The 13041-nt window shown below is 52.8% G+C and overlaps 1 protein-coding gene across 1 annotated transcript; it reads left to right on the forward strand.

The window, feature by feature from the left end:
* Nucleotides 1-2351: 2351 nt before the first annotated feature.
* Nucleotides 2352-10806, forward strand: TLCD1 (TLC domain containing 1). Its single transcript, XM_081314778.1, has 4 exons — nt 2352-2602; nt 3088-3170; nt 5571-5653; nt 10077-10806. Exons 1-4 carry the CDS (start codon nt 2412-2414, stop codon nt 10461-10463), a joined length of 744 nt encoding a protein of 247 aa, XP_081170904.1. The 5' UTR covers nt 2352-2411; the 3' UTR covers nt 10464-10806.
* The last annotated feature ends 2235 nt before the right edge of the window (nt 10807-13041 follow it).

The following is a 13041-nucleotide window of genomic DNA, read 5'->3' on the forward strand; positions in this document are numbered from 1 at the left end:
GTCTCTGGAGTTCTGTTTCCTCCATTGGTGAGGAGGGTTCAGGGTTTTTTGGGGGGGCGGGGTGTCTGGCTCCCCCATCAGTTTTAAAGTGGCAACATTGTGCACAAAGCATCTTTCATCCTCCCTCTCACTGTGCCCCCCCAACCATCGCCCCCCCTCCTCATCAATGGTGGGGTGTCTGCTTTTGGGGCAGGTGCAAAGAAGTCCCATGCCGGCTGGGGAATTCTGGGAGTTGAAGACCACAAGTCTTTAAATTCCCAGGCTGAGCAGCGGGTTGGACTAGAAAACCTCCAAGGTCCCTTCCATTATTCTGTATTCTGCAAACAAAATGAGCTTCCATGTCCAGGCACATGTTGCACAGGCTTTGAGGTTTCACGTGGCATTCCCTGGACTGGGAGACATACCAGCTGAGCCTCCGGAGGCTCCGGGCAGGAGGAAAAGAGTAGGGGTCGCCCCTCTCAATAAGGGTCTTTATCTCAACTGTTTGAGAAGTCACCCAGAATTGCTTGACTGAGATGGGAGCTCTAAAAATCGATTAAATTATTCCTGCTGGGCGAAGGATAGCCAGAAGCTGGAGAGAAAAGCGTTAAAAAAAAACTCAGGGAAAAAAAAGAGAAGTTTGCTTCTCCTTGACGTGGCACCTTCCAGTGCCCGCAGCTGGTTGCAAGAGGAGCGGGAGGGAGCCTGAGTGGGCAGAACAGCCAGGAAGTTGGATTTTAATTGACACTCTGCCTCCTTCTTGGTCCCGCCCTTCTCCAGATGCAGCTGCCAGCAGGTCTAAGCTTCCTCTAAAGCGGTCAAGGCAGCTGAAATTATTACAGGAAACTCAAAATGGCTTGCTTTGGGGCAGGACTCCTGGCAACCAGTAATTAAAATATATGCACTGCAGCTTTTAGACACGTATAAACATCTTTTATCCACAGTAAAACCTCCCTATGTTGGCCTAATTTTCGTAGACCGGACATAAACTATATGTACACAAACGGTTGGAAACTGACCAAAGAGAGAAGCAACCTGGATAGGTAAATGTACTGATTTTTGTATGATTTTGTATGGATGTTGTGAGTTTCTGTACAGGGGTAGGCAACCTCGGCTCTTTTATGACTCCTGGACTTCAACTCCCAGAATTCCTGAGCCAGCATGACTCAGCTTGGAAACCTCTCCCTTTCCCCTCAGCATGGCCGGCTCAGGAATTCTGGGAGTTGAAGTCCATGAGAGCTGGTTATTACCTATAAAGCCCTACATGGCCTGGGTCCGGGCTATTTGAGGGAACACCTGCTGCCGGCATCAAACGCCCTTCGCCCAGTGCGCTCCCACAGGGAGGGTCTGCTCAGGGTGCCGCCGGGGAGAGATTGCCGGCGGGTGACACCCAGGGATAGGGCCTTCTCAGTGGGGGCGCCTGCCCTCTGGAACCAGCTGCCGGTGGAGTTGAGGACTGCTCCCGACCTCCGATCATTCCGCCGGGGCCTGAAGACCTGGCTCTTTGAGCTCTCGGGCCCAGGCTGAGGAGAAATTTTAATTGGGGTTTTAAGTATACAGGGTCAATTTAATATTTTTTAATTTGGTTTTTTTAACTTTTGTATGGTGGATTTTTTAATTTCCTGTAAACCGCCCTGAGTCCCCAGGGAATAGGGCGGTATATAAATGTAACTAAATAAATAAATAAATAAAATAAATAAATAAATAAAGCAGCCTAGGCCTAGTCCAGGGGTAGGCCACCTTAGCTCTTTTATGACTGGTGGACTTCAACTCCCAGAGTTCCTCAGCCAGCATGACTCAGCTTGGAAACCTCTCCCTTTCCCCTCAGCGTGGCCGGCTCAGGAATTCTGGGAGTTGAAGTCCACCAGTCCTAAAAGAGCCAAGGTTGCCTACCCCTGCCCTAGAGACCATTTCAGACACGGGGCTGTGGCAGGAAATGGAGCCAAACCGAACTGCCTTCTGACTGGTTTTCCCACTTCATGAATCCCCCCCCCGCGGTCACGTGATCAAAATCCAGAGGCTTGGCAGCTGGCCTGCGCTTGTGACGGTTGCAGGGTTCCTGGGGTCACGGGATCCCCTTTCACGACCAGCACAGTCACGGGAGAAGGAAAGCCGCCCCAAAACGGGCAAAACCGTCTGGCTGAGCCCCAGGAGCTTCGGGGGCTCCGTTGCGATCGCGGCGGCGGCGGGGGGGGGGTTCCTGGCGGGAGCCCGGCGCTGGGCCCGGCCCGACGGCTGCAACGGCTGCCCCCGCGCACGTGCCGGCCTTGGCCCCGCCCACCCCGCCTGGGGAAGCCCGCCCCCGGGGGCGTGGCCGGGGCGTCGGGGCGGGGCGTGGGGTCCTGCCCCCCCCCGCGGGAGCGCACGTGAGCCGGGCCGTCGAGCGGAGGGAAGCGGAGGGAGGCAGCGGCCGGTCGGGCGGGCGGGCGGCGATGGCCCCGTGGCTGCGCTCGGCCGGGCTGGTGGGCGGCTCGTCGCTGGCCTTCGCGGCCCTCCGCTGGGCGCTGAGCCGCTGCCCGCTGCCCGCCCACGTCCGCCGCGACGCCACCCGCACCTGGCGCTGGAGGAACCTGCTGGTCTCCTTCGCCCACTCGGTGGTGGCCGGCCTCTGGGCCGTCGTCGGGTGAGCGGGGCACGGGGCGCCTCTGGGCGCGCACAGAGCGCCGGCCGCTACCGCCCAGCCCCCCCCCCCGCAGGCTGGGAACGCGGCCGAGCAACGATCGCCCAGGCTTCGAAGCGGGACCCCCCAGGACCCTCCGGGAACCGATGGGGGGGGTTGGGGGGGCTGGGATCGGCTCGTTGGCCGGGACCCCCAAAGGGGCTTAAGGGGAGGCGGGGAGGCGGAGGGGGGGCAATCTTAGCTCCCCTTCCCAGCTGGGCTCGCTTTCTCGAGCTGCCTCTTTGCGGGGGAGGGGGTGCGGGGGGGGGAGGGTTGCCGAGCTTCCGCCAACCTTTTGCTACGTTTGGGGTGTGGGAAAGCTGGGTAAAGGCCAAGAAATGCCAACAGGCATTTTTTTTCTTTTCTCCCCCCCCCCTCTAAAATTACTTCCTGGTTGTGGGGGGTCTTCCCTTCCTTTCTGCTGACCTGGGGGATTCTCCCCCTCGCAGGATGTGGCAGCTGCCGGGGGCCTTGGATGACCTGGTGCACACCACCAGCCCTTCCGCTCACCTGCTGCTCTGCTTTTCCACAGGTAAGAAGAAGGGGGGGCTCAGCCTTTGCCATTGGTCTGGGGGGGGGCTGGCTGGGGTTTCCTGGAAACGGCTTGTTTGTCAAATTGGTTGGTAACTCTTTTGACTTTCACGGGCGCAGCTTTTAGTACTGAAGCCCACCAACTCATTTAAGCCCACCTGCCTCTTCTGCCACAAGGAAAACTTGGCCTTTGGCAACGCTTATGGGGGGGTTCTTGTGGGACCCCAGAGGACCCAACGTCTGGCACTGGAGCTGTTTAGTGGGGCATCTGAAGAGATGGGCTGGGGGGGACACAAAGATCACACCCCCCCCCTGCATCCCCCCTTTAGCGTGGCCTTGAAAGGGCAGGGGGGGGGGTCTCGGTGGGAAAGGCCCACCTGCTGCCAGAGGATCTGTTCCAGGCAGAAAATGTTGTTTTAGCTTTGCCGTGTTGTCGTGCAGGAGAACACAATGGGGGCATTAAATGCTTTTGTTCCAGTTGCGTGGTTCGTCCCGCTGCCCCCCCCTCAGAGAGCTGCCGTATTCCTCCCCCCACCCTGAATGTCGCTCTTGACAATGGTGATACGAATTGATACGAATTCCTGGGCATTTCACACGCCCCCCCCCCCAAATTTGGGGGTTGAGCTGTGGGGGGAGGGGTGTGTTTTAGCACAACTGGGAGATAATAATAATAATAATAATAATAATTTTATTTATATACCGCCCTTCTCCCGGAGGACTCAGGGCGGTGAACAGGGCAACCATATAAAAATACAAAAAATACAAAAGTTAAAAAAGTTAAAAAAGAATTAAACATATGCCCAAGCTAAAAAACAGTAAATACATATATTAAAAATGATAATAAAAACCCAACCCATCCCCCGTCAGGCCAAGCCGGACTGAATTCTCTGCCGAAAAAAGGTGAGGTGGAGGCGGGAAAGTTAAGTTTCTATCATTCCTGGGTGCAGCCGGGCGAAAGTGGGGTGAGACACCTAAGGGTGTTGGGCTGGGGGGAGCGGCTGAAGACCCCTGGCTATGAAGTAGGCACAGGGACCCCCATCTTTGCAACTTTAACTCCCAGAATTCCTCGCCCAACTTTAAGACTTGTGGACTTCAGTTCCCAGAATTCCCTGCCCAACTTTAAGACTCGTGGACTTCAGTTCCCAGAATTCCCTGCCCAACTTTAAGACTCGTGGACTTCAATTCCCAGAATTCCCTGCCCAACTTTAAGACTCCAGTCAATTTTAAGACAGCTGGCTGGGGCATTCTGGGAGTTGAAGTCCACGAGTCTTAACGTTGGCTGGAGAATTCTGGGAGTTGAAGTCCAGCGGTATTGAAAGCCCATAAGTCTTAAAGTTGCCAAGGCTGGAGACCCCTGAAGCAGAAGACCCGAGTTCGAGTCCTGCCAGCTGGTAATTTAGGGTCCCTGCCTCTCGCGCAACCCAGCAAGAAGGGAAGAGTAAATCATTTCTGAGAGACAGGGCCAAGAAAGCTTCATGGAGTTATCCAGGAGCTGGACCCGAGTTCAAATTGGAAACCAGACAGAAAGCCCGAAGGGGTAGGCGCGGAAACAGGTTCCTGGTTTAATGGCGGTTCTTTTGACTCCTGAGTGACAGGTTTGAGGGTGGCTGAATGGGCCCCGGCTGGATCTGCAGCTTCTCTACGAATACCTGCCCTGCAGATTTATTAAAACCGATTCTTTAAACCAATTTATATACCCGTAGTCCTTAACTAAAGTCCACAGCTGAGCCCAGGATTTCCAGGCTAAGCAAGACGGGTGTTAAACGAGCTTGCCCCATGTTACGACCCTTCTTGCCACAGACGTTAAGCAAATCACTGCAGCTGTTAAGTCCTTGACTTACAGCCGTTTGTTTAATAACCGAAGTTACTGGAAAAAGTGGCTTAGGACTCCCGCTTAACGGCCGCTGCAGCGTCCCTGTGGTCACGTGATCCGAATTCAGATGCTGGGTGACTGACTCCTAGTTATGACGGTCGCAACTGTCACGGGTCCCGCTTTTCTGACCGTCTGGAGAACAAAGCCAGACTCACTTAACAACTGCGGCAGGAAAGGTTAAAATGGGGCAGAACTTACTCAACCGCCTATCGGCTGAAACATTTAGGCCCAGCCGTAGCCGTAAGTCAAGGACTGCCCTGCAGCCGGACTTCGATGAGGTCCGGACGACGCAACTCTTCAAAAAGCCTGCGCAACTTGGGAGAAAGGATGGAGGATGGACACGCTCAGCCCTTGGCTGATGGAACCTCCATGTTCAAGAGCACTCTACATTTGCTGCTTTCTTTTGGCTGTCCTGCTCTCGATAGGGAGGGTAGCTGTTCCCCCCCGCCCCCCACCCCGTTTCACACCAGATTCAAATGTAAAATACAGGGGCTGCCTCACCCCCCCCCCCTTTTCCTTCATTTCCAGGCTATTTCATCCACGACTCTCTGGACATCATCGTCTGCCGCCAGTCCAGGGCCTCATGGGAGTATCTGGTCCACCACGCCGTGGCAAGTAGTGGGGGCTTCGGGGTGTGTGTGTGATCTGCTTGCATTCCAGGGAGTCCTCGACTTAACGACCGTAATTAAGAGCATTAAGCGGGTCATGACGTGGCCGATTTTATCACCCTTTTTTTTTGCTGCCATCGTTTAATTGAAACCTTTGTTCATTACGGGGCGTTTTTTTGGCAGAAACTGGAAATACGGGCAGTCCTCGACTTATGACAGTTCACTTAGTGTCTGTTCAAAGTTATGATGGCACTGAAAAAAAGGGACTGTCTGGCTGTTTTTCACACTTAGCGACCGTCACGGCATCATCCCTGTGGTCCACGTGAGCCAAATTCAGGCACTTGGCCACTGACTCCTATTTATGACAGTCACAATGCCCCGGAGGTCACATGATCCCCTTTTGCGACCTTCTGATAAGCAACGGTCTAATTCACTCAACAGCCGTGTTACTCACTGAAAGAGTTGCGGTGATTCACTTAACAACCATGTCAAGAAAGGTCGTAAAATGGGGCAAAATCCATTTAACAAACGCCTCGCCTGGCAAGACATATTTTTGGGCGCGGTCACGATCGTAAGCCGAGGACTACCTGCAAAGACGGGGAAAAAAAATGTCGTAAATCCCGGACAGGTGACCACAAATGGCCATTTAAGTGCAGATCGGTTGCGGGGTGCCCAAAATGCAGTCATCACGTGACCGGGCTGGGCCGGGGGGGGTGGGGGAATCAGCCATCAGAACTTCAGATCTGTGTTGCGAGTTCCTCCTTCGGGGTCCATCCTAACCTCAAACCGTTGCTAAGTGAGCTGTCGTAAAGCCAGGAACACGTGTCGGGTGGAGGGTAGATGAGCGAGGGGGGCGCAGACCCCGGGAGAGGAGCCTCGGGCAGCAGAGGGACCCCAGCCGTCCCTTCTTCCTTGGCGAGGGGCAGGGGGGGGCAGCCTGGCCAGGGCCCTACCTGTAGGGCAGGGGTCTTCCAACTTGGCCCTTTGATGACTGGTGGACTTCAACTCCCAGAATTCCTCAGCCAACTATGCTGGCTCAGGAATTCTGGGAGTTGGAGTCCACGAGTCACCAAAGAGCCGAGGTTGCCTACCCCTGGGCTGGGAGGTGCAGAGGGGGATGGGGAGAGAGCCCTGGTGCTTCTGGATGCGTCCGCTTGATCCGGATCCGATGCCGGCCTCGGTTTCTTGGCCTGGGAAACCACCCTGGCCGTGCTTCCATTTTCTACTTTAGCTTTTAAAAACCTTCCTTTTCCCTTTATTTCATTTCATTTCATTTCATTTATTAAATTTGTATACCGCCCTTCTCCCGAAGGACTCAGGGCGGTGAACAGGGCACATATAAATAGAAAATACAAAAATTAAAAGAGAATTAAATAATCGCCCAGATAAAACAGTAACAATATAAAAAAAAATCCATTAAAAACCCTATTTTCCCTTTACTTTTTTCCCTTACGCTTTGCTTTATTTTACTTTATTTTTTAACTGGTTTGTTTACTTTCTGCTTTACTTTTACTTAACTTTTTAATTTGCTTTTTGCCATCTTTAATATTTTCTATGTCCATTTTTTACTTTCTTTTATTTTTTACTTTTTAGCTTGTTGTTTGTCTTTGGACTTTGCTTTTTCACCTTATTTTTTTTACTTTTTGCCTTTCTACTTTGCTTTTACTTAACGTTTTAGCTTGCTTTTTACTAACCTTAGTAGCCATCCACCCGTGGAATAGCTTGCCTTCAGATGGGGTGGGTGCTCCACCACGGGAGGTTTTCAAGAAGAGATTGGGCAACCATTTGTTTGAAATGTGTAGGGCCTTTTGCTATTTTACTCACTTCACTTTTACTTTTTTACTTTTACTTTACCTTTACTTTACTTTTACTTTACTTTTAGTTTACTTTTACTTTACTTTTACTTTTACTTTTTTACTTTTACTTTGCTTTTGCTTTGCTTTGCTTTTAACTTTATTTTAATTTCACAGTGCTTTTATCCTGCCTTCATTATGTTTACAAAAAACCCGTCAAGGCGGCCAACCTCCTTGTAATTTCCGTTTGTTTGATCCAAAACAAAACAAACTCACCTGGAATTCCGGCAACAAAGTTCTTATTTCAAAAGAAGCCTTTGCAAAGGCTTGCTGGACTGAAACACACCCGGGACTTCAGCCACACCTTACAGAGCTGTTTGACACATTTTTCTATCCTATCCCCGACGGAGATTCCCCCTCTCCTATCGCACTCAACGCCCCCTCCCTAGTCATCCGATAAACTTTCCGGACCGCCTAAAACCACCGTCCTTCCCATGTTCCAGGAAGGCCCTCTGTCCGTATCCCATCTTTCACCATCTGATTTTCTGTTACCACAGGCCGTCTCCTATAGTTGTTTCGATATTTCCCCTTACAATTTGTGACTTCTGCTTTTCACATTTCTACTTGTCGGTACTTAGATAAAATGTTATTTCTGATCTTCAGCTGGCTTCTGCTTCAACCCTTAGACTCAATAGAAATTTCTGAGTAATACTTTTCATCCCTTTCACCTTGCTTCTTATTTCCTTCACCCGCATCACCTGCCTTTAATCTCTGTTCCTCCTTCCCTGCCCCAAGGACGGTGTTGCTTAACCCCAAATAAATTTAAGTCAGGCTGCAAAAGCCGCTCTGCAGCCGGCTTTTCCCCTTCCCTGCGGTTGGAAGGCAACGAGGCTTTACAAGGGAAGACCTTAAGGCAGGCATGTCAAACTGCCGACGAAACCGCACCCTCCCCATTGCCGGCACTGGGGAAAAAGTCGCAATACGTCGCCGCCGTTTGACATGCCTGCCTCGAGGTCAACTCCTCTCCACCTGAGTTTCCTTTTACTCTTTATTTATTGGGGTCCACTTGACTTGACTTGACTTTCGTCCCGCCTTGGTCGCGGTATAAGAAACTCAAGGTGACAAGCATTCCTAATACTCTTTCCTATTTCCTATTTTCCCCACAACAACAACCCTGTGAGGTGGGTTGGGCTGAGAGAGAATCACTAGCCCAAGGTCACCCAGCTGGCTTTCGTGCCTAAGGGCGGGACTAGAACTCAGCATCTCCTGGTGATTGGCCCAAAGTCACCCAGCTGGCTTTTGTGCCTAAGGCGGGACTAGAACTCAGCGTCTCCTGGTGATTGGCCCAAAGTCACCCAGCTGGCTTTTGTGCCTAAAGGCGGGACTAAAACTCTCCCAGTGATTGGCCCAAAGTCACCTAGCCAGCATTCGTGCCTAAGGCAGGACTAGAATTCACCATCTCCTGGTGATGGGCCCAAAGTTATGCAGCTGAGTTTCATGCCCAAGCCATGGCTAGAACTCCCAGTCTCCTAGTGATTGGCCTAAGTCACCCAGCTGGCTTTCGTGCCTAAGGCAGGACTGGAACTCACCGTCTCCTGACGTTTGGCCCAAACCCACCCAGCCAGTTTTCATGCCTAAGGCGGGACTGGAACTCACCACCCCCTGCTTTGTAGCTTGGGGCCTCCAACCCTGGACCAGCTCTATTCCTGCTTCTGCCGGCCGTCCCAAACAAGCCAGGGCAGACTACAAAGCCCAAAGGAGCTGAGGAGGGACGTCGTGTTCCCTGCCTTACGATACCAGAGTGGCTTTGGAGGGCCTGAAGCACCTTGAGCTACGCCAGCCAGCCACGGAACAGGCTGCCCTGTTCAGGGAAGTGCAGGGAAGCAGATCTGGGTGAAAAAATAAGCGAGATCGGAGTGTCAGAATGAAGAAAAACAGAGCAGGAAGGGACCTTGGAGGTCTTCTAGTCCAGCCCCTGCTCAAACAGGGAGGCTATTCCAGACAAAAGGTGGTCCAATCTCTTTCTTAAAAAACCTCCCGTGTTGGAGCAGCCACAACTTTCGGAGGCAAGTTGTTCCACTGGTTAATTGGAGGGCAACCGTTGTGGGGTCCTTGGTGCCCTCTGAGCTGGGAGGCGGTTTTCTTGCAGACGTTTCATAACCCAACTAGGGTACCTCATCAGTGTTAGAGAGGGGTTTACGGGGAGGAGGAGGAGGAGGAGGAGGAGGAGGAACAGAATAACAGAGTTGGAAGGGACCTTGGAGAAGATGGCTATCCAATCTCTTCCTCCAGTGATGGAGCAGCCACAACTTCCGGTGGCCAGCTGTTCCACTGGTTAATTGTTCTCACTGTTAGGAAGTTCCTCCTTAATTCCAGGTTGCTCCTCTCTTGGTCCACCCGTTGCTTCTCGTCTTCCCTTCTGCTGCTTCCGAGACTAGTTTGACCCCCCCACACACACACTCTTCAAAGAGAAATTGGGGGGGTCCTTCTCTTTCCTGAAAGAACTTGAGCCAAGGCTGGAGAGGTGTGAGGGGGCTGGGTGGTCCAGGGATTAGCAGGGGTCGGCCTTATTTAGAGTCGCAGGATTCTCACCCAACACCCCCCCACCCCACCCCAATTTGGTCTCCTCGCAGGCCGCAACTGGTTTGATGTCCGGGATCGTCCTGAACCGCTTTGTGGCGGCCGGCCTGCTCTCCATGTTTGTGGAGGTCAGCAACATTTTCCTGACCATGAGGATGATGATGCGGCTGGGTAAGCTGCCCGTCCCGACCTTCTACGAGGTCAACAAGTATGCCAACCTGGCGGCCTACTTCCTCTTCCGCCTGGCCCCCCAGACCTACCTGACCTGGTACTTCGTGCGGCACGTGGAGATGCGAGGCCAGGGCGCCTTCCTCATGGTCAACCTCATCCTGCTGGACGCCATGATCCTCATGTACTTCTCGCGCCTGCTGCGCTCCGACTTCTGCCCCGGCAGCCGCCGGCCGGACTCGGACGACGAGAAGAAGTACTTGATCGACTGAGGTCCCGAGGAAACACACCCACCCCCCCGTGCCCCCTCCCTCCGCAGCGGAGAGGACGCAAAAAATGGGGTCCTTTGTCCGGCTGCGTGGCTGCTGGTGTGCCTTAAAGCACGGAGGACTAGCGACTTGGTCCACGGTGCCCCTTCGAGGGAGGACTCCACCCACAGCTGGGCCTGGGTCTCGGCCTGGCCCTCGGCCTGGCCTGGTTCCAAAGGAAGGGTCAAGAAGCAAGTCTGGGCCGGAGATGACCGCAAGGAACAGGGAGGAAGAGGAAGCCGCCTGGGGACTTTTGAAGGGAGAGGAAGAGCGGCTATTTTGTGCATTAAATCTATTTGCAATCCGAGCCCACCTGGTCAGGTTGCTCCTTTGGGGGGAGGGGGCCTGGTCAGGGGTGCAGCACAAGGGGGTCCGGCCTTGGGTGGGTGGGGGGAAATACGGGAAGCCAGGAGGCAGGATCCTGGCTTGGTTGGTTGTATCCCGCCTTTATTATTTTTTACATATAACTCAAGGCAGCGGTAAAGGTACCTAAACCTCTTTCCTCCTATTTTCCCCACAACAACCCTGTGAGGTGGGTTGGGGTGAGGGAGGGGGACTGGCTCAAAACCACCCGGCTGTCTTTCATACCTAAGGCAGGACTAGAACTCACCGTCTCCCGGTGACTGGCCCAAAGTCACCCAGCCAGGTTTCACGAAGTTGAGCCCCAGATTTGTATTGATAAGCAAGACGGTTGTTAAGCGAATTTTTCCCCATTTTACAACCTTTCTTGCCACAACCGTTAAGTGAATCACTGCAGTGGCTGCTTAACCCGGTCGTTAAGTGAATCTGGCTTCCCTCATAGACTTTGCTTGTCGGAAGGTTGCAAAAGGAGATCATGTGACACACACACACACACACACCCCAGGACACTGCAAGAGTTGTAAATATGAGTCAGTTGCCAAGGTCCACGTGACCCTGTGGATGTGCAGCGGTCGCTAAGTGTGAAAAGGGGTCCCGAGTCTCTTCTTCTGAGCCACTGTAATTTCAAAGAGTTGTAAGCCGAGGACAGCCTGTACTGTGGACCGCTCAAGAGTAATTCAGGAACCAGCCATGCAAATTTCCCCCAAGCGTGTTTTGTGGGTGGGGTGAAAACTCAGCTAACTGCCCTTTTCCATCCAGGAAGCAGATCGGAGATAAAATAAATACCAAAACGCTTCAGTCATAGTATCGATGCTGGCCTGAGTTTAACGCAACGCGACAGCCAAGCAACTTTAGCCGTGAGGAAGGACTTTGGCACTTCCTTCTAGGTGGGAGGTACGGGTTTCGAACCCTTTGCCCAAGGGGTGGGGTGGGGAGGGGGCTTGTGCCCCCCCCTCCCCGAGGCCCACCCAGCAAGCTCGTTTCTCTAGGGCAGCGGATGGGCCCTGAAAGGAAACGGGCGAGTTTTTATTTATTTTTATTATACATTCAATATCGGGTAAAATACAAAATACGACGAACAAAGGTTAAGCAAAAGTGAAGAGAGAGAAGGAAGAAGAGAAAGGCAGAAGAGAAAGAGAAAGCAAGGAAAGAAAAAAAGAATGAAGGAAAAAGAAAGAAGAAAGAAAGAAAGAAAGAAAGAAAGAAAGAAAGAAAAAGAAAGAAAAGAAAGAAAGAAAGAAAAAGAAAGAAAGAAAGAAAAAGAGAAAATTAAAAAGAAAGATCTTTTTCCCCTCCCCTGCTGGAGCCAACATTCTCTTGGGGGGGGGGAAATTGGCTGCCAGCACTCAGCCTCTTTGACAAGGCCCAGGACGCGCCCCCCCCCCCGCCCGCTGTTCTGCCTTGGAGTGGGGCTGGCGCCACCAGAGCCTCCTCGGGGTCTCCTCCTTCCTTCCCCCCCATGAGGTCTGCCCAGTCCTGGTGGGCTCTAGTGGGGAGGGGGCCCTTGCAGAGGCTTGGCCCATCGCCGGCCCCTCCTCCTCCTCCGGGCCTTTGTGCAGAGGACAAAGGGAGAGTAGCAGCATTCGGGCTGACCTCCTGGGGCGTCTTTGAAAGGGGTTGGGGGCAAAGGGGGGGTCTCTTCGGAGGCAGGGGAGGTGCCCTCAATTGCACCAACCGGAGGGGCCCACGGAGGGGGGGGGAAAGACCTCAAAAGGGCAGCGAGGAAGCCAAAATTGAAAATGGGCCCCTGGCAAACAAAAGGGAGCCCCCCCCCGCCCCCCCATCAACTGGGCGTTTTTCCCTTTTTCTCCTCTTTCCTTTCCCTTATTCTCTTTTCCTTTCTTCCTTTTCTTTACCTTAATAATAATAATAATGAAGTTGGAAGGGACCTCGGAGGTCATCTAGTCCTAGTCCAACCCCCTGCTCGGGCAGAAGACCCTAGACCATTTCGGACAAGTGGCTGTCCAGTCTCTTCTTAACAACTTCCAGTGTTGGAGCATTCACAGCTTCCGGAGGCCAGGAGTTCCACTGGCTAATCGTCCTCACTGTCAGGAAGTTTCTCCTTAGTTCTAGGTTGCTTCTCTCCTTGACGAGTTTCCTTGCTCTCCTTCCTTCCTCCCTCCCTCCCTCCCTCCTTTATATATATATATAAAGATTTGTCCTATGTTTGGGGCCTAGCAAG

Source organism: Vipera berus (assembly GCF_964194415.1).
Source record: "Vipera berus genome assembly, chromosome: 1".
Taxonomy (NCBI): domain Eukaryota; kingdom Metazoa; phylum Chordata; class Lepidosauria; order Squamata; family Viperidae; genus Vipera; species Vipera berus.

Coding starts and splice junctions, on each gene's coding strand:
- TLCD1 (XM_081314778.1), top strand. CDS start 2,412: ATGGCCCCGTGGCTGCGCTCGGCCGGGCTGGTGGGCGGCTCGTCGCTG. Junction 2,603..3,087: donor GGCCTCTGGGCCGTCGTCGG/GTGAGCGGGGCA, acceptor TCCCCCTCGCAG/GATGTGGCAGCTGCCGGGGG. Junction 3,171..5,570: donor GCTGCTCTGCTTTTCCACAG/GTAAGAAGAAGG, acceptor CTTCATTTCCAG/GCTATTTCATCCACGACTCT.